The sequence below is a fragment of the Gouania willdenowi genome, chromosome 17 (genome assembly GCF_900634775.1).
Source record: "Gouania willdenowi chromosome 17, fGouWil2.1, whole genome shotgun sequence".
NCBI classification, from domain to species: domain Eukaryota; kingdom Metazoa; phylum Chordata; class Actinopteri; order Blenniiformes; family Gobiesocidae; genus Gouania; species Gouania willdenowi.
Window position 1 is genome coordinate 33,869,238 of NC_041060.1, and position 21,308 is coordinate 33,890,545.

The 21,308-nt window shown below is 37.9% G+C and overlaps 1 protein-coding gene across 2 annotated transcripts; it reads right to left on the reverse strand.

Annotated features, from left to right (window-relative positions):
• Positions 1 to 419: 419 nt before the first annotated feature.
• On the reverse strand, positions 420 to 19,772 carry LOC114479344 (tetratricopeptide repeat protein 19, mitochondrial-like). 2 transcript variants are annotated; one of them, XM_028472998.1, is made up of 11 exons: positions 19,606 to 19,772; positions 13,407 to 13,504; positions 10,885 to 10,976; positions 10,683 to 10,793; positions 9,550 to 9,588; positions 8,282 to 8,338; positions 6,911 to 6,972; positions 4,687 to 4,766; positions 4,447 to 4,610; positions 1,643 to 1,815; positions 420 to 795 (listed from the first exon to the last, which is right to left on the reverse strand). In XM_028472998.1, the coding sequence occupies exons 1-11, from the start codon at positions 19,719 to 19,721 to the stop codon at positions 744 to 746; spliced, it is 1,044 nt and encodes a 347-aa protein (XP_028328799.1). In that variant the 5' UTR covers positions 19,722 to 19,772; the 3' UTR covers positions 420 to 743. The 2 variants fall into 2 exon arrangements, with proteins under 2 accessions (XP_028328799.1, XP_028328798.1); XM_028472997.1 differs by having other exon boundaries at positions 547 to 795; positions 1,653 to 1,815.
• Between the last annotated feature and the right edge of the window lie 1,536 nt (positions 19,773 to 21,308).

Below are 21,308 nucleotides of genomic sequence, written 5' to 3' on the forward strand. Positions count from 1 at the left end.
TCGTCCAAATGTCCCATTGACTTCCATTCAAATTCCAAGGCCACATATTTATCATATTATTCTGACTAGTTTATATTTACAATAATATTCTCATTAGTAACATGGTTAACTGTTGATATCTACAATTGTTCTTAGATTTCAGATATAATAAACTGAATTGCGGATATCTGAAATTCAATTCTGACGAGTTAAAAAAGGAAAAGTCACTAGTAAGAATTTAATCTTCATATTTCTGCTATTTATCATCCATTTTTGCTGTTTTTAATGTATTTTTCTCTCATTTTGTAATTCTTTTAAGGAATTGTTTTCTGTATTTCTGATGTTTTTATGCATATATGTCAGAATTACATTGCGACGTGTCAAAATGACATTCCTACCAAGGAAAAATACATTTGTAACTAGTAACATACTCCGCATGTGAAACATTTGAAATTGTCCATCAGCTGCTGTGAAGTAAATTCACTCATTCATTCATTCATTCATTCATTCATTCATTCTGCCTGTGAGTGAATGTGCTTGTTGAGATGAATCCGACTCGTACAAACCTTTTAATGACACAAAGATTTATTCTATACACTGAACACGCGCTTAAAATACAGCCACCAGGGGGCGGAGCTGTGCAGTCTGACAGTCAGTGCGCTTCCTGCTCCTCTTCCTCCTTCTCTTCCTCCTGCTCCTTCCTTTTCTTTAGCTCTTCAAGCCCCTCGTGGACACGCTCCACAGCCTCCTCGTCACCCGCCTGCCTAGCCGAGCTCAGAGCCTCGTGGTAGAGCCGCACCGAGTCTTTGCGTCGACCTGGGAAACAGAAGCAGAGTGACTCACAATCACAGATGAATAAAGAACCCAAAGAAACCCAAAGGACAGCTAATGGGAACCTAAAGGAAAGCTAAAGGGAATCTAAAAAAAAGCTAAAGGAAAGCTAAAAGGAACCTAAAGGAAACCTAAGGACAGCTAATGGGAACCTAAAGGAAAGCTAAAGGGAATCTAAAAAAAAGCTAAAGGAAAGCTAAAAGGAACCAAAAGGAAACCTAAGGACAGCTAATGGGAACCTAAAGGAAAGCTAAAGGGAATCTAAAAAAAAGCTAAAGGAAAGCTAAAAGGAACCTAAAGGAAAGCTAAGGACAGCTAAAGGGAACCTAAAGAAAAGCTAAAGGAAAGCTAAAGGAAAGTTAAAGGAAACCTAAAAAAAAAAAAAACCTAAAGGGAATCTAAAGGGAACCTAAAGGAAAACTAAAGAAAAGCTAAAGGGAACCTAAAGGAAAACTAAAGGGAACCTAAAGGGAACCTAAATGAAACCTAAAGGAAATCTAAAGTAAAGCTAAAGTAAAGCTAAAGGGAGCCTAAAGAAAATCTAAAGTAAAGCTAAAGGGAACCTAAAGGAAATCTAAAGGGAACTTAAAGGGAACCTAAAGAAAATCTAAAGGGAACTTAAAGGGAATCTAAAGGGAACTTAAAGTAAAGCTAAAGTAAAGCTAAAGGGAGCCTAAAGAAAATCTAAAGGGAACTTAAAGGGAACCTAAAGGGAATCTAAAGGATAGCTAAAGGAAATCTAAAGGGAACCTAAAGGAAATCTAAGGGAACTTAAAGGAAATCTAAAGGGAATTTAAAGGGAATCTAAAGGGAACTTAAAGGGACAGCGTACAGCTGCTCACCCGTGTGCATCAGGATCCCAGCCAGGTTGAGCAGCAGCACGTGCTGGTCCGGGTGCCCAGCAGAGCGACCCAGGTCCACCGCCTGCTGGATCAGCTTCAGGGCGTCGTCATGGCGACCCTGTAGATCCAAGATGGTGGCCAGGTCACTCATCAGCACCAGAGTCTAGAACAGAGACGTGTGATTGTATCTGATCTGAGGGTCACATGATCAATATGAGCAACAAAATATCATGATGAACAAACTCCAAAGTTTACATGGAATCAAATGGATCTTGTAAAGGATGGAGAGGGTGTCTGGTTGATCCCACACTAATGGATTTACTGTGACGCTACTGAAAAGAATGCTAGCCTGTAACAAAACAAATCAGTATCTCCAACATTCCAGCTCAACCATGTGTTCAATGTCACCAGGGATGTTTACAGATCTGACCCTCCTATCCCTGATTACCAGCTGGACTCTCATCTTCTGAATCATAACATCTGACTGTATCAGAGGAGAGCAACGTTTAATGTGTCTTCTCTGGCCCTCCACTCACCCCCCCTCCCCATACGTGCCCATGGAAGGTTCTGGGAGGAGCACCCACTGGCTGCTCGCCCACGCCCCCTAGCGGCTGGATAGCCTCTCCCCCTTTTCCCCCACGTATTATGGTTTTCTTAACTGTGTTTTCCTGACTGTGTTTTTGTAGCTGAGGTTTTGTACTTTCCTCTCCTTTAGGGAATTCAGTTCATAATCTGCTTTTTCCCTCTCACCGTTCCTTATGTTGTTTTTCCCATTTTTCATCTACATTCAGAACGTCTCCCATGCCCTTGATGACCCACAGTTCTCCTGTTCTGTCTTCCATGTTATTTGTTTTTCCATGTTCCACATCTTTAGACGGGATGATTCTGAAATGTTTGTACAGCACTTTAAAGTTTACTTACATCAACATTAGCATCGTGATGATTTATTTTAAACAAGTTTATGTTGTTGTTTTGTGTGTTTTTTAGGATCCACTTTCTGTATTTTGCTCTTTTATGTGTATTTTTATTTTATTTTGTATGTTTTCTGAAGTCATTTTTTGTATTTTGTGTATTTTTCTGTCATTTTCTGTGTGTTTCGGAGTCATTTTGTTTAATTTTTTCTGGTTTTTTTATTTTATTTTTTTTTACTATTTTTGCTGTTTCATGTGTCCATCCATCCATTTCATACCCGCTTATTCCCATTTAACAGAGTCGCGGGGGTCTGCCGGTGCCAATATCCGCTCTCATAGGGCGCTGGGCGGGGGGTACAACCCTGGACAGGGCGCAGTCCATCACAGGGCAACACAGACACAGACAACCATTCACTCTCATTCACTCCTATGGGCAATTTAGAGACTCCAATCAAACCTTACAGTCATGTTTTTGGATTGTGGGAGGAAGCCAGAGTACCCGGAGGAAAACCACGCAGCACGGGAGAACATGCAAACTCCACACAGAAAGGACCCAAGTCCACCTGTTTCATGTGTATTTTTTTTAATTTTGTGTTGGTTTTTGGAGTCATTTGTGTTTTTTATGTTTTTGTTCATTTCTTTCCATTTATATTTTTTTGCGACTTTTTTGTATTGCTGCTATTTTGGTGGGTTTTGGAAGTCATGTTGCTGGATTTGGTTTTGTATTTTGGCTGTTTGATGTGTATTTTTCTGTCATTTTGTATGTTTGCTGGATTGTTATGTGAGTTTCTGCTATTTTGTGTTTTTTTGGAGTCTGGGCTATTTTTAGCTAAGTTTTTTGTGTATTTCATTTTGTGTTTGGTTTTTGGAAGTCATGTTGTAATGCTTGTTAAAGGTGCAGGTCTGCAAGCTCTTTAAAAATGACTTTTTTGTCATATTTGCTAAAGCTGTCACTAATTAGGACAGCCTTTACAACATCAAACTAGTTAGTTTGTGTGAAAATAAAACAGACTCATTGAGCCCCGCCCCCTGCTGCTCCTGCAGCCCATTGGCATATTCCCAGAATGCAATCGCGACTGAGCAAAAAGAACCAATCAGAGCCAGATGTTGTTTATGGGTTTGTTCTGACAGGCTGTTTGCCCACAGGCCCCGCCCCTTTTGCCGGGGCTGTAGTGCCGTCTTTTTTACAGTGTATGGTCTGGAGGAGTAGAAGATGGAATTGGTGACTTTTTCTGCTTGAAAGGTAATTACTGCTGCTTGATTTACATTATGTTTGATTTGTAATTGTTACACTAGAACTCTGTAGTGCATGTGTTGTTCATGTGCACGCAGCAGCCTTCGTTTGAGCTGCTGTAAATGACACTGTATTGTTGCTGCTGCTAGGTTGGTGTACTGTGTGCACATAGAGATAAAGAAGCGCTGCAGTAATATGCTTTTAACAGAGCATGTTATATTACTGTGATGTTGCTGTCGGACTAACGTTAGCTTGTTAGCTCCTCTGAGTGAGGGATTTTGGAAATTTTGGAGGCAGGGCAAGAGAGCAGTGGGGAGGGAGGGAGGAGGAGAGTTGCGGACTGCACCTTTAAGGAATCGTTTTTGTGTATTTTTGATGTTATTTATTTTTCCAATATTGTGTTTCTTGGAAGTAATTTTCTGTAATTTTTTGCCTGAAGTTTTCTGTCATTTTGTTTATTTATGCTTTGTCGTGTGTATTTTTTGCTGTTTTTTAATGTATTTTCCTGTCATCTTGTATGCTTTTAAGGAGTCATTTTATGTTGGTCTTTTTTATGACTATTCTAGTTGTCTTTTGTGTATTTTTTTCTTTCATTTTGTATGTTTTTGGAGTTGTTTCAGTTTACCTGTGATCAGTGGGCGGGGCTTACCTGTGGGTGTGTCTCTCCCTGCTCCTGGCAGCAGATGTCCAGGGCGTCCTGGTAGTCCTGTCCTGCCTGACTCAGCTGCAGCTGTGACGCTCTGTATCGAGCCCTGGAGTCCAAACACAGGCCGAGCAGGAGGCGGGTCTCCTTCCTCATAGACTCCTCCTCCTCTGAGAACCAACCAATGAACAGGTGAACGGGCCAACCCTGTGTGTGGTGTGTGTGTGCGGCGCGCACGGGTCTCACCTGATAACTCCTGCTCTTTTTCTAGTTTGGCTTTCAGAGACTCTGTACAGAACCTGAAGCCATGTTCTGCCATCTCCACACTGAGCACACACGGACACACGAACACACGGACACACGAACACACGAACACACGGACACACGAACACACACACGGACACACGGACACACGGACACACGAACACACACACGGACACACGGACACACGGACACACGAACACACGGACACACGGACACACGGACACACACCACCACACACACACGCACACGCACACGCACACGCACACGCACACACACACACACACACACACACACACACACACACACACACAGTTTTAGTTCATAAATGTAGCTATACTTAAATAATGATGTATTTATTTTTAATTTAGTTATTTGGTGTTATTCTATTTAAAAAATAATTGTACATTTTAACATTTTATACAGATGCCTTTGAGGAAAATCCATGAAGTTCTAATTTGGTAGATTACATCATATCCTTTTTAAGTTTCTACATGTTTACTGTATGTAAGAGAACCGTACTACTGTACATTTATTACCAACAATAAATGAAAGTAACTCATCATTTTTACTTCTACTTGAGTATTTTATGTATGGACACAGTACAGTTGTAATCAACAGTACTTCTACTTGAGTATAGGATACATTAGTACTCTTTACAACAGCAAAAATTGATGTGCATTATTCTTTCACTCCACACATGATGGTGGTAAGCTACTATTGTAGTCCACTGTCTCTTGCGCACACTACAGCGCCTCAGTAGAACTCACCCGTTGTGTCCTTTGATCATTAGGTCACAGCCCTCTAGCTCACCATCAAACCTGGCCAGTTCACTTGTGATCTAGTCCCTCTAAGACTCTAAGATCTATGTCCACAGAGGTAGAGGCAACTGTAGCGTATAGTTGACCGGCTCCCACTCACACACTCGTATACCATGAGTGCAGCCATGTTTAAAGGGTAACGTCATACTATGACGTCATCGCGCACCAAATCTCACGGTACTGAGACGAAATCTGGCAACAATTTTAAAGGCAGAGTGGGAAGGGGAGCAGCAGAGCGACAGGGTTACACAGGCTTAGCACTAAAACAAACGGAAATATGTCGATTTGTATCAGGAAAGAATCAGTTTTAATTGTTGGTTTCAGGTCAGGTTCTGATATCAATACCTAATGTCTGTCCGACCTGTCGGTTTTGGTTTTGCTCCGTCGGGTTCTGGTCAAAGTTTGAAGGTTCATATCATAAATGGTCTGTGTTTAAAAGCAAATCAGCACCACAAAAAGCCAAAACTAACTATTTGTCTCTGTTTCCGTCATTCTCTGGCTACATTGCACAAAAAACTTTGAGACAAACGCGAACATGCGGGTCAGTTCAGAGCCATAAACAGTCAAAATCAGAATTGAGCATTAAGGCTTGTAGAGTGAACCTAGCCTTTATGACCTTTTCTTGCTCAAGTACCAATGACGGAATGAATGAATGATAACACACATTTTAAAGAATCTCATTTTGTAAATAAGTGAATGAAACAGTATTTAGTTCCTCCTGAATAGATTTATTTCTATATATTTTTTTTGATTTATGGTCACCAACCTCCTGGTGTTGGACCAAGACAGACCTTTATATTTTCAGTTCATGTCTCTCATTTTTGTGTGTTGTTGGTATTATTTACATTAGTCTATCTCAGTGTGTGTGTTTCTGATGTTGTTTCTTATTTTTGTGTATTTTGTAGTGATCTTGTGTATTTTTCTCTCATTCAGTGTGTCTTCGTTGTCGTTTTGTGTGGTGCTAGTCATTTTTAGTATGATTATACATTTTAACCAGAGATACATATTATAAAACCCATTTGTAAATGTCTACACTCTCTCAAGTACCCCCTGGAGTACAGTTGCGTACCCCCATTTGAAAAACACTGCCTTAAAACACAAAATGACAGCAAACACACAGAAAATGAGAGACAAATGTACAAAATTAAATTAAAAACTGTTTCTACATGAGATGTTTACTGTATGCAAGGGAACCGTGGCAAGATTTATTACCAAAACTAAATGTAAGGGTTGAAAGTAACTACGGTAGTAACTTTTACTTTGAGTATTATTTGATTAAACTCATTTTCACTTGTACAATTTCAAATAAGTAACAGTATTTCTACTTGACTAGATATTTCAGTACTTTTTACACCTCTGGGCGTTACACACTTATCTGTGCGACTCACTTTTTCTGCTCAGCGTAGATGGCGGCCAGCTTCAGAGACATCTCAATCACTGCGTTGTCATCCTGGGCAAAGAAAGCAGAGCAATGTGAGCTAACGGCTAACGGCTAACAGCTTTTCCACCTGCACTGCATTTTCTCACAAACTATACAGAATTCCACTAAATTCCACAAATTTTGGTCACAATGTAGACCCCGCAGGAATTGAACATGTGTCACTCAGTGATTGGATTATGTTGTTGCCTTAAACATACTTTACACATCATTTATACGTACAAGTGCAAACAATAATGTTGGAAATGTTTTCTTTTCCTCACCAAAAGGCTTCATAGTCACAGAAAAAGACAACAAAAACACACAATGACCACACTGTCACACAAAATGACAGAAAAATGCATGGAATTGTTATGGAAACACACAAATTAACACAAAAAATACATGTAATGATTTTAAAAACACACAAAATGACAACAAAAACAGACTATAGACGCTATTATCACACAAAATGACAGAAAATATAAACAAATCTATTCTAAAAACTCACAAAATGACGTAAAAATACACAAAACAATTCTAAAAGCAGACATGATGTAAAAATACACAAAACAATTCTAAAAAACACACTAAATGACAGAGAAATACATGTAATTGTTATGGAAACACACAAATTGACACGAAAAATATAAATAATGATTTTAAAAACACACAAAATGACAACAAAAACAGACTATAGACTCCATTATCACACAAAATGACAGAAAAATAAACAAATATATTCTAAAAACACACAAAATACGTAAAAATACACAAAACGATTATAAAAAAACACAAAATGACAAAATGAATACACAAAACAATTATAAAAGCAGACAAAATGCCGTAAAGATTCACAAAATTCTAAAAAACACACAAAATGACAGAGAAATACATGTAATTGTTATGGAAACACACAAATTGACACGAAAAATATATATAATGATTTTAAAAACACACAAAATGACAACAAAAACAGACTATAGACTCCATTATCACACAAAATGACAGAAAAATAAACAAATATATTCTAGAAACACACAAAATTATGTAAAAATACACAAAACAATTCTAAAAGCAGACATGATGTAAAAATACACAAAATAATTCTAAAAACACACTAAATGACAGAGAAATACATGTAATTGTTTTGGAAACACACAAATTGACAGAAAAAAAAAATGCACATAATGATTTTAAAAACATAATATGACTCTAAAAGTACAAAATATACAAAATGACACCTTTACCACAAATGACTGAGGTTCAGGTTAAATTGTTTAGCAATGAAAACAGACATTGAACCAAACAACAGACAAAGCATCGCTTTGTCTCCACTGACCTGTGGAGTTCCTCCTGCTAGCATGAAGCTCATCGCTGCTTTAAACAGTTTCTCAGCCTAACTCGACAAAGAGGAAACAGAAAAATGACTCACAAAGGAAAACAGCCAATGAGACTTTGTGCTGCGTTCCAGACAAACTCCGGGGGGAATATGACAATTCTCTGTCTTCAAAACGTGTGAGCGGAATAAAGGCATTATTGTTTGAGTGATTAAAACTGGTGTTGATTGAGAAAAGTAATTTTCTTATTAGTCCAACAAAGCACGCATTCAAAGTTTGTCACCCTCGCTCTCATTTAGTAAGGGTCCAACAGCAAACGCAGAAAATAACAGAAAAATACACAAAGTTGCATGAATAATCACAAAAGGATAATAAAAATGTACAAAATGAGAGAGAAATGTACAAAATTACAAAAAAACAACAATACATAAAATGACTCCAAAACACATCAAATGACAACAAAAATACACAACAGAGAACACAATATACAAAGTGACAACAACAATATACAAAATGACAAAAAAAATCCACAAAACTGCTCCAAAAACACATTAAATGACATGCAAGGGCCCTCTGGATACAAAAAATTACATGAATATACACAAATGTACCACAAAAACATACAAAAATAAGAGAAACATGTAAAACATTACTGCTAAAACACAAACAATGACAACAAAGGTACACAAAATTAAAAAAAAATACAAAATTAAAAAAAGTTACACCAAATGACTACAAAAACACAAAATGAGATAACAAATATACAAAATAAAAATAAAAACACACACAAAATGAAAGAAAGAATACACAAAATGACCACAAAGAAAACAAATGACTCCAAAAACATAAACAATGACACAAAAATACACAAAACGAAAGGAAAAATTTACAAAATGACAACAAAATACAAAAAAATACACAAAATGAAGAAGAAATAAACAAAATGACAACAAAAGCACACTATAACTCCAAAAACACAAACACTGACAATAAAAGTACACAAAATGGGAGAAATGTATACAGTGAAAAACAAAACAATACAAAATGACAGAAAACACACAAGACTAAACAAAAACACACAAAATATCACCGAAAACACACAAAGTGAGAGAAAAATATTAAAAATCACAACAAACTTCTACAATAAGTAACTATTTGTTCTTTCCAGTGTTAATAATCTGATTGGTCCAATTCATGTTTTCAAGCAGAATGTTGGAAAAATTCCCAGTTGTCTAGAATGCAACATGTGCTACAAAGACGGAATACTCACATTGTCGAGTTGACCCTGAACATAAGCCACGTTTGCCATCTAACAGGAAAAGTGAAGAGAAAAGCTTTTATTGCACAAATGGCCAGCAGAGGGCACCACAGTCAAAGACAACTAGTGTTACCAAGCTGTAGGTGTAGATAATAGTCTGTGTGTAACTAGTGTTACCAAGCTGTAGGTGTAGATAAGTCTGTGTGTAACTAGTGTTACCAAGCTGTAGGTGTAGATAATAGTCTGTGTGTAACTAGTGTTACCAAGCTGTAAGTGTAGATAATAGTCCTGTGTTAACTAGTGTTACCAAGCTGTAGGTGTAGATGAGTGTGTAACTAGTGTTACAAGCTGTAGGTTAGATGATAGTCTGTGTGTTAACTAGTGTTACCAAGCTGTAAGTGTAGATAATAGTCTGTGGTAACTATGTTACCAAGCTGTAGGGTAGATGAGTGTGTAACTAGTGTTACCAAGCTGTAGGTGTAGAGATGTCTGGGTAACTAGGTTACCAAGCTGTAGGTGTAGATAATAGTCTGTGTGTAACTAGTGTTACCAAGCTGTAGGTGTAGATGATTCTGTGGTGTAACTAGTGTTACCAAGCTGTAGGTGTAGATGATAGTATGTGTGTAACTAGTGTTACCAAGCGGTAGGTGTAGATGATAGTCTGTGTGTAACTAGTGTTACCAAGCTGTAGGTGTAGATAATAGTCTGTGTGTAACTAGTGTTACCAAGCTGGTAGGTGTAGATGATAGTCTGTGTGAACTAGTGTTACCAAGCTGTAGGTGTAGATGATAGTATGTGTGTAACTAGTTTACCAAGCTGTAGGTAGATGAGTGTGTAACTAGTGTTACCAAGCTGTAGGTAGATAGTCTGTGTGTAACTAGTGTTACCATGCTGTAGGTGTAGATAATAGTCTGTGTGTAACTAGTGTACCAAGCTGTAGGTGTAGATAATAGTCTGTGTGTAACTAGTGTTACCAAGCTGTAGGTGTAGATAATAGTATGTGTGTACTAGTGTTACCAAGCTGTAGGTGTAGATAATAGTATGTGTGTAAACTATGTTACCAAGCTGTAGGTGTAGATAATAGTCTGTGTTAACTAGTGTTACAAGCTGTAGGTGTAGATAATAGTCTGGTGTAATAGTGTTACCAAGCTGTAGGTGTAGATAATAGCCTGTGTGTTGTGGGTCTGATGAGCCAGGACCACGGCCTGATGGAGAAGCCTGGAAGCTGCCTGGAAATGTCCGTGATACACATTGAGCTGAGGACACACACACAGAACTGCAGTCAGTACACCCACAACACACACACACACACACACACACACACACACACACACTATGTGCTCTCACCTTTGCTTTCTTCAGCAAGAGGATGATCTCTTCTTCCTTCCTCTCAGCCTCATCTTTTGGTTGTTCAACAGTGCCGCTGAGAAAGGAGAAGACTGATAGACACACACACACCTTCTTAAAGCTGATATCCAGCATTTCTGAGAAATCTTTTTTTATGTATCATTCTTTTGAAATGCGAAAAAATGCTTTACTAGTCTTTAACTATGGTCTACTGCCGGTGGTCATTCATATACGTCAATGTATATAAGTCCCGCCTTCGTACTATAGACCCCTATACAAATATAAAATCGCAGCGCGATCGCCCAGCCAATAGGCTTCGACTTCCTGTAGCGGAGACTGTCAATCAAAGCGAAACAAGGCCACGCGTCACAACAGCATCACTCACAACAGTATCACTCTGAGCAGCGTAGCGTCATGGAGGAGCGCTCCAAAACTTCAAAGTTACCCATTCCACGATTGCCATCGTATAAAGCTACTATAACAAAATAAAAGTCCGGTACAAAGCTTGCGATAAACATCTTCGTGACCACAACAGCTACTTTTCACAGGTGGAGGGACTTTTAAAAGGATCCTGAACGGACCAGGATTTGACGACATTTCTCATAGACAAGTAATAAACATGTTTTACTACCATAAGTGTTTTATGAGTGAAAAACACTACATATGTGTTGGTGTGTTGAAGACGATCAGAAATGAGATCGTCGTTATGCTATACACGTGCACAAAGGTAGAGGCGTGGCTTCTGGTAGATCGGCAGAGGCAGGGGGAGGAAGTGGAGCTGATTAGGGAGGGTCATCGAGACGTTCGCTTCTGAATTCTCTCTCTTTTCATTATTCGGATAATCGCTTTAATGTCCACATTAATAGATCTATGTCTAACTAAACAAATTACTATGCACCATATTCATTTCATTCACATTTAAAAATGAGACGAATGAATGAAGTTGAAATTATTGAGTAAATCACGGACTGTTGAAGATGCACAAACCCTGAAGATAGAACTCCTTTTGGGTGGTGGTCCTTCAAGTGTCCGTGATTTACTCTAACTTCAGCCACCAGAGCGTGTCAGCACACTGTTCAAGGGAGAGTAAAAGTGCCTTAGGAGAGCTCTTCTTCTCTGCTTCATTGTCTACTACAAAACCGCAGAGTGGGAACTGTCACCCCCTGCAGTCATAGACAGTTTTTATCCTCTTTTCATAAACAAAAGAACTTCACATCAACATATTTAACTTTTCCTGGGTTTTTAGATCAACCAAAAGCAGCACAAGTTCTCATTTTGACTGAAAAAGCTTCTAAATGATCTAAAAATCAGGCTGAATGTTTCACTCCAACAGAAAACAATGGGATGTTTACAGACAGTTGGGCCGTGTGACATCATCAATCACATGATTTTAAGATGGAGGAACACAGGCTCTAAAACTGTAAAGTCCATTTTTAAAAGGAAATTAAATTAATATGGGGCAGAATAATGTGCTTTGTTAGACAAAGGCCACGGTTACGTGATGTTTTTTTTAAATTCAGAATTAGTTATTCCCAAATTAAATCATTCAGAATGAAAGTGTTCTGCTTAGTCTTTACATGGTAATAGTAATTACCGAACTGAGGTTGGGAAGAATCTGATTGGACAGGGGGAGAACTTGACGTATCACTTCTATCAGAAAACACACAACAAACCTTTTATTGTCGTCTGTAACACAGAACACCACACATGAGAACTGTTTTTACCTTTATTTTGATTGTAGTTTTGAAGCAGCAGCTAAACAATAACACACTTAGGTCCATGGAGCGGAAGGGAGATATGAACTAATCATTGGTAAATAAATCCCAGTAAACTCCAGAAAACAATAACCAGGAATAAATAGTATCTCCCTGGTAAAGATAGTAGCTCTAACAACCATTACAATGATAAACTTGGTGATATTACAGCCTGTGCAGCAGTATGGGGACGCATTTACTCCGTCTCCGGGTTTTCAGTATCACCCGTCCGGTGAAGCCAGCTCTGTTTGCTGAGCTCTGTGTGTTTAATAAGTCCATGTGTCCGTGTTAATGTCCGCACGTTTATGCCTCCGTCCATCCACTCTTTTCAATAGATCCATGTTTTTAAGGCTCTTAATATTACTGTCACCTCTAGTCTGGGCGGCCATGATGGATTATGTGGTCACTAAACGCGTCATCGGCGCAAGTCGCGAAAGCGCAACACGACCAAAATTAACTTAGAGCGGCTTTAAGTGTTGTTAACTGTTTACAAGAAAGAGGAATTACTGTATTTAATTCAGAATTAAAAACGGAATAAACCAGCCACCCAATTCAGAATTAAGTTTAATTCGGAATTAAATTAGCATTAGGAAATAAGTGTTTACAAGGTCAGGTTAAAGAGGAATAAACTTTTATTCCATTTTAAAGAGAAATTTAAGCTCCCATGTAAACGTGGCCACTGATCTACTAATAAGGACATTTAAAAGATTTTAGGCCACATTTGTAAAAACAGTGGAGGATTCCTTTAGCTGCTGTGTGTGAACATACCGCCTGCCGCCCACAGCAGACTCCCTCGTCTTCCTCTTCCTCCCTCTGAGTGTGTCACACGTTGTGCAGATGTGCAGCATTCAGAGCGACTGGAACCTCTGGAACATTAGAGCACGTGTCAAAACCAAGGCCCGGGGCCAAATCAGGGCCCCTTAGATCATCCAATGTGTCCCGCTGGAGAAAGTAAAATATGAATTATTGATTTTGCTGTAAATATCTCAGTTCTTCCAATTTTCCATGCTCATATCACATGACTGCAGGAATTTTCATGAATCGTAAATTGTGGGGGAAAAAAATCCATTCTTCTAAAATCCTGCAATTTCTCACCAAGACCTACAAAATTCCTCTAAATTCCACAAATTTTGGTCAAGTAATTTTGAAATGTAGACCCTGCAGGGATTGAACATGTGTCACTCACATACTTTACACATAATTTATACGTACAAGTGCATACAGGGGCACAATAATGTTGGAAATGTTTTCTTTTCCCCTCAAAATCTCACCAAAAGGCTCCATAGTCACAAAAAAGACAAAAAAACACACAATGACAGAAAAATACATGTAATGATTTTAAAAAACTCAAAAAATTACAAAAACACACAATAACAGAAAAATACATGTAATGATTTTAAAAACTCAAAAAATTACAACAAAAACACACAAAAGAATTCTAAAAACACACAAAATTACCTAATTGATGCACAAAATGACAGGAAAATGCTCGTAATGACTTTAAAAAGACATAAAATGACAACAAAAAGCACAAAAATAATGACAAAATATACAAAATGAAAACAAAAACACAAAAAAAAACACAAAAAATGACTCAGGACATATAGCAAAATTACACAAAATACAGAAAAGGACAACAAACATACACAATGATAAACACACCTAGTGAGTCTTTGTTGTTTCCTGTTAAAGCTCTGATTGGTCATTATTCTAATGTTGATCACGTGACCCTCATATCAGACACGATCACATCAGTCATAATAACAGTTGTTGTCCTTCACTGATATAACGGGGGCTATGGTACAAAAGGGGGATAAATTCATCCAGGAGAAAGGAGAAAGTGTCTGGTCGGTGCTATCTTGGATAAAGTGGTTGCACGTTTGCTGAGGCAGAATGAAGAGACGAGGATAAGTGATAAGTGGGCGTTCACGGCTTTCTTAAGAAGACCATAAATTTGATCACAGAATCACCGACAAATGTATGGATCAAACAACTTGAGAAAAATATGATACGGAAAAAAGGAACAGCAGTGCTGCTGAAAAGGAGAGTGAGAAAGGCTGGCAGTCAACAGCTGACACGTCAGATCATCCCATAAAGACAATACAAGGTGGTGTAACGGCTACTAAAAATGGAACTGATTGTGAGCGCTCTACAGTTTATCTAGATACTGAACGTTAAGATATTAACTGTGATATTAACCTTCCTTTGCTATGTTTGTTTTACCTGTGAGGTAGTCTGAGAGGGAGGAGCTCACATTCGTACAGGATAGGAGGAGCCAGGATTGCCAGGAGGAGGAGTTTCTGCATTGTGACATCACAACGCGAGAAAAATCTAATTGGTCCGCTTAAAGCTAACTTTTTACAAAATGTGGAATAACAAGGGAGGGAGGAAACTCTGAATGAGGCTAAAGAATGTATATCACTGTAGCAAAACTATTAGAAAGTGATTTTTTTCATAATACTGCCCCATTAATGCATAAGTAGCCCAAACATGTAGAATTAATAAAGTTTAGTGCTATAGTTAGAGAAAGAGGAGGTGGAGCTGATCACTTTTATAAATCACTGATTGTTAGATTTATTCTCTTTTTTTTAAGTTTCTCATAGAATAGAAGTCAACAGAATAGAAAAGACTTATTGATCTCACAGAGGGAAAATTCACAAAAAAAAAAAGGAAAATTGTATAAGTGACTGGAACTGGGGTGTAGAGGCTAAATCACCGTGGTTACAGGGTAGCTGTAGAGGCTAAATCACCATGGTTACAGGTTAGCTGTAGAGGCTAAATCACCATGGTTACAGGGTAGCTGTAGAGGCTAAATCACCATGGTTACAGGTTAGCTGTAGAGGCTAAATCACCATGGTTACAGGTTAGCTGTAGAGGCTAAATCACCGTGGTTACAGGGTAGCTGTAGAGGCTAAATCACCATGGTTACAGGTTAGCTGTAGAGGCTAAATCACCGTGGTTACAGGGTAGCTGTAGAGGCTAAATCACCATGGTTACAGGTTAGCTGTAGAGGCTAAATCACCATGGTTACAGGTTAGCTGTAGAGGCTAAATCACCATGGTTACAGGTTAGCTGTAGAGGCCATATCACCATGGTTACAAGTTAGCTGTAGAGGCTAAATCACCATGGTTACAGGTTAGCTGTAGAGGCCATATCACCATGGTTACTAGTCCTGGATAACCTTGGCCGGCTTTCGTTTAACTGACTTGGGGATAAGTTTATCTCGGATAGACAATTTTTCCAGGCTTTTCCCCCTATCCTGGTTTTGTGCAACACCCCCCTGGTGAGCTGATGCAGTGACATCACGCCATGGGCGGCGCCAACCTCAAAACTGATTGGCCACCGCGTCTAGATTCACAAAAGACAAATGAAATTGTAGCTTGTAAATTAAATGTTAAACTAATATATACATTTTTGCTTTTAAAATAAGTAGTCATGAGATTTAAACCATTACAATAAGTAAGAACTTTTATTCTTTGATTGATGCAACTCACATGGAATCTAATATTTTCAATGCAGTTTCGGCCTCTTTTCCTATAGCTGTAGTTTTACATAATTAAACATGTATAAGACATTGTGTTTGTTCTTACAGGTAAACATTTATTTGGTATGTACAGTAAGTTGTTGCAATGAGCAGTTGACATTTGATCTACACACACATATGATAAACTGCTTTATTGCATGAACTGTACATCACATGCATTATTTTTATTTAGATGTGTAACACGTTTTGTTGCGTGAACATAAAATTGAAATGCCCACGTTGCAAATAATGATATCATTTAGGGCAGGGGTTCCCAGTCCTGTACCCCTTCAGACATTTAACCTGGAGCCATGTACCCCCAACTACTGCTCTAAAAACCATAATAATGTAATGTCATATACAATGTAGCCCTACAGTGAACTCTACCTATCCTGTTTATTAATAATAATAATAATAACAACAACTAGAATATTTGCATTTCCTGGAGAAAATACAAGTGAGGATGCTGGTGCTGGCCTGTGTCGCACTGCATTAGCTTAGCATTAACCTAGCATCAACATTAACATAGCAATAGCATTATCTAGTATTAACATTAGCCTAACATCAACATTAACATAGCAATAACATTAACCTAGCATTAACATTAACATAACAATAGCATCAGCATTAACCTAGCATTAATATTGACCAAGTATTAGCCTTAACCTAGCATTAACCAAGCATTAACCTAGCAATAGCAATAACCTACCAATAGCATTAACACAAACATAGTAATAGTATTAGCCTAGCATTAAATTTGACCAAGCATTAGCTTTAACCTAGCATTAGCATTAGGTGTTAGACATCCCACTCCGTTTTGAGCAGCAGTGAATTTTTCTGTTTTCTATGGATTATTGTCGTATGTTGTCCATACTGTACACTTTTTAATTGTGTGCTTGAAATAAAACTTAACTAACTAACCTAGCATTAGCCTAGCATTAGCTTTAACCTAGCATTAACATTCACCTAGCAATAGCTTTAACCTAGCATTAACATTCACCGAGCATTAGCATTAACCTAGCATTAGCTTTAACCTAGCATTAGCTTTAACCTAGCATTAACATTCACCTAGCATTAGCTTTAACCTAGCAATAGCTTTAACCTAGCAATAGCTTTAACCTAGCAATAGCTTTAACCTAGCGTTAACATTCACCTAGCATTAGCTTTAACCTAGCAATAGCTTTAACCTAGCAATAGAATAGAATAGAATAGTCTTTTATTGTCACGGTACTTGGTGGTACAGTGAAATTTGAGAGATGCTCGCATAGAGCTACAGTACACCACAGAGCATAGAATTAAAAGACAGGAGCGAAAACAACAAAAAGGCATTGAATATGTACAAGATGATAAAAAACCAACGTACGGCATAAAATTTTTTAGAACGAGACATCGGTGAATAATTTACAGAATAAATAACAGTTTAAAGTGCTGTAGTGTTTAGTGCTAAAGTGTGTGTGTATGTGTGTGTGTGTGTGTGTGGGGGGGGGGGTTATGGGAGATTGTTCCTGAATGAGTGTGTGTGTGTGTATCCATGGGTGTTTGCAGTCCGTATGGCCCAGGGGAAGAAGCTGTTTGTCAGTCTGCATGTGTGAGATTTTGTTGACCTGTAGCGTCTTCCAGAGGGCAGCAGGTCGAACAGGGGGTGAGCAGGGTGTAAGGGTTCTCCTGTGATGACCTTGGTTCTCCTGAGGCAGCAGGATGTGGCGATGTTTTCCAGGCTGGGCAGAGGGCAGCCGATGATTTTTTGGGCAGTGTTAATGACCCTCTGCACCGCCTTCCTGTCCTAGCAATAGCTTTAACTGAGCATTAACATTCACCTAGCATTAGCTTTAACCTAGCAATAGCATTAACCTAGCATTAATATAAACTGCTCTATTTATATTCTAGTTTCCAATGTTGTCAGTGTTTTCAATTTTTATTCAAGTACCCTGATGACCATTTGCTTTCCCCTGGAGGAACCCGTACCCCACTTTGGGAAATTATGATTTAGGTTAAACAGTATTTTTAGCTGTTATTTTAAGTGGTTGTTTTATTATTTGAAATTCACTGTGCCACCTTAAAGGGGACATATGGTTTTAAATCCTTCCTTTTTACATATAAATCATACAGTTGTGGTCTATATAAAGCAGAACTGCAATGCTTGGGTCTGAATTCCTCATTATTATAGCTCCACCCCTTTTCTGATGTGCTTCTGAGAGCAACTCGTTTTGGTGCTGTCTCTTTAAATGCAAATGAGACACTTCATACCCCGCCCCCTCTTCAGATGACACTCGGTTCAACTCCACCCTGCTCGGCCATTTTTGTAGTTTGATAGAAGAGATACGGCTATGTAGCGGAGCATAAACTTTTTATTCGGAGGTTATTTACAAAATGTCAACAACGTTAGACTTGTCCATCCAGCCTTACATGTTCCAGCCAGAGTCTGACCCGGCGTAGCTGAGATGAAAATGAAGATGATGAACCTGCAGAACTCTAACAAGTGAGCTAACACAAGCACCGAGCTAACGCTAGCGCCAAGCTAACGTCACGAAATGCATTTTAATACAGTCTTTTCAAAGACAAAAACGTCAAAATGAAATGACTAATGAAAACTTTAGACTTAAATTAAATCACGTAGGCCATATCATCAAGGATCTAAAACGAGCACACAGCGCTAACATATGAAGATGGTGCAACTGCTAATGCTAACAAAACAATGACAGGGACGTCTTATCACACTTTATAGCGTTATTTACAGCTTACTGAAGTGCTCTGTTCATCGTCTCCAAAGATAGAAGGAATTGAACCCTCAATCAGACAAAGTCTTTCTGTAAATCCTTCTTTATACTGGTGGAGGTTGATGAAGCAGTCATCATTGAAGTGCTTCACACACACAAAAATGACCTTATCCACAGATGTGGGTACATTTCTATAAAAAATAAAACTCAACCAGACACTTTGAAAAGGTTCTGATGCTGGGAGACGGTGTAATGAAGCGTGTGGGTTACTACATCCAACAACCAAACATTTTGACTTATCCTCTCGTAACTTCGGCATCCTTGAGCTTGGACTACAAAATAAAAGCGAGAAATAAAAATGGCGGATTGCTGTGTTGGACCTGGAGTTGATGAACTAATTTGGCAGTTCCACTGCAAATACTGTGATGTAATAGTTCAAAAAACGTAATAGAGAATAGAAAAATCGAAACAGATTGAAAAATATGAGCAAAACAGAATATAAAGATATCTACGGAGCACCTGAAGAGACTAATTTGATTTTTTCTGTACTTCTAAGCACTCTAAATATACAACAAAATGCATTTAAGGGCTAAAAAAGTGGATTTAGCATGATATGTCCCCTTTAAACCGTGTCTGTGCCCCTGCTGTGCCCCCCTGACCAACATTTCCTAGTCCAGCCCCTGCGTCACGCCAGATTGCGATGAGGGGGCGGGGCGTGTTTACTCACGGTGAGCGGCTCTGGGCTGAGGTTCTAAACCAACGTCCTCCCGAACACCCGGACCTGCTCCCAGTGGAACCGACACCGGCCCGGTGAAGGAGAAGGAGAAGCAAGCGGGCCGCCATCTTTACTGTTTACACCTCATCCTCATTACACAAGCAGCGCGTGGGCGGAAGTAGGGCACGCATTTCAAAATAAAGGATAGCAGTTTCTGCTTGGTGCTTCCTTCTTTAAAAACATGTTTTCTGTTACACTTTTACCTTCACAGGACATGACATTATATCACAAAATAACGGTTAAATAATAGGCTGTATCATGGTACAATATATTATTTTTAGTATACAAAGTATACAAAGTAATTATTAATTTGTAGTTTTCCTATTGTTACTTCTACCAGGGTTAGGGTCAGTTATAATTGGAATTGCATAATTAAAACTTAATTACAATTATGGCGTAATTATAATTCTAATTGGGGAAAAATACTGCTATTGTAATTAACTCCAGGAAATTGATTTTGTAATTGTAATCGGCATGAAAATCTTATAAAAATTGTCAGTTATAACTTGAGATCCATGTTAAACTTCTATGGCTTATATATATGTAGTTAACAATCATTAAAATATGTTTAATATCAAGTTTACCTTGATCAAGTTTACCTTGATCAAGTTTACCTTGATCAAGTTTACCTTGATATTAAACTTTTCTTGAGAATTTGCCATTTCAAGAGAACAAATTAAATCGAAGGCTATACTGACTGAAGAGACTCAGACGCTCAAACCAAAAACGTTAAAACCTATAATTTCATGGATAAGGAAGAAGAGCTGAAAAATACATTGAATGATCGATATTTAATCTAAATCTAAATTTTAAATCTAAATGTTAAATCTAAGTCTAAATATTTAATCTAAATCTAAATGTTATATTTCATATCTAAATGCTAAATCTTATATATAAATATTAAATCTAAATGTAAATACATTTAGATTTAAATGAAATATTTAGATATAGATTAAACATTTAGATATAACATATACCATTTAGATGTAGATTTAAATATTTAGATTTAATGCTTCTTTCTTTTTTTTACTTCTATATATGTGGTTAAATGTCGTGTTAAATGTAGGAAAATGTGCTAAATATGAGAAAAGTGAGATTAAAAAAATGAAAATGTGTTAGCTAAAACTTTTATACTAAATTTGTACACCTGGCACCCCATAATTAATTAATTGATTATTAAATAATGAATGAATAATTAAAAGTGTTATATCTTGTTATATCAAAATGTAACACCTAATTGTGGGAAACTTTGTAGTCAACTTGTACCAGGATGAGCTTTTGGTTTATGTTTGAGGTTTTTACAATACATTTTATTCTTATTTTTTGGATACATTGATCCAAATTAGCCCAAATAAAAGGGTTAAAATAGTTGAACCACTTACCCCAAACGAGAAGTCCTATTTTCAATGACTATTTTTATGCCAAACTTAGACCAAATGTGGTAAATCTGGATCAAGTTGGACGTCCTAGTTGCAACTTGATTTCTACGACTTTATTTGGGCTAAAATTGGTCTACGTTGGACGTTTAATAAAAATCCACTTTCAACATTTGGGCTAAATTTGGACCAATTTTGACAGTTCAAAAAAGCCCCTTATATTCAATGACTATCGTTGAGCTAAATCGAGCTTATAACAAACCGACCAGATTTAGCCTA

Bases quoted from the DNA above. Each gene is read 5' to 3' on its own strand.
- LOC114479344 (XM_028472997.1), bottom strand. From the start codon at position 19,721: ATGGCGGCCCGCTTGCTTCTCCTTCTCCTTCACCGGGCCGGTGTCGGT. The intron at 13,505-19,605 runs GTGAGTAAACAC...CTAATGTTCCAG, and splicing joins TCAGCCCAGAGCCGCTCACC to AGGTTCCAGTCGCTCTGAAT. The intron at 4,611-4,686 runs GTGAGACCCGTG...GTTGGTTCTCAG, and splicing joins AAAAGAGCAGGAGTTATCAG to AGGAGGAGGAGTCTATGAGG.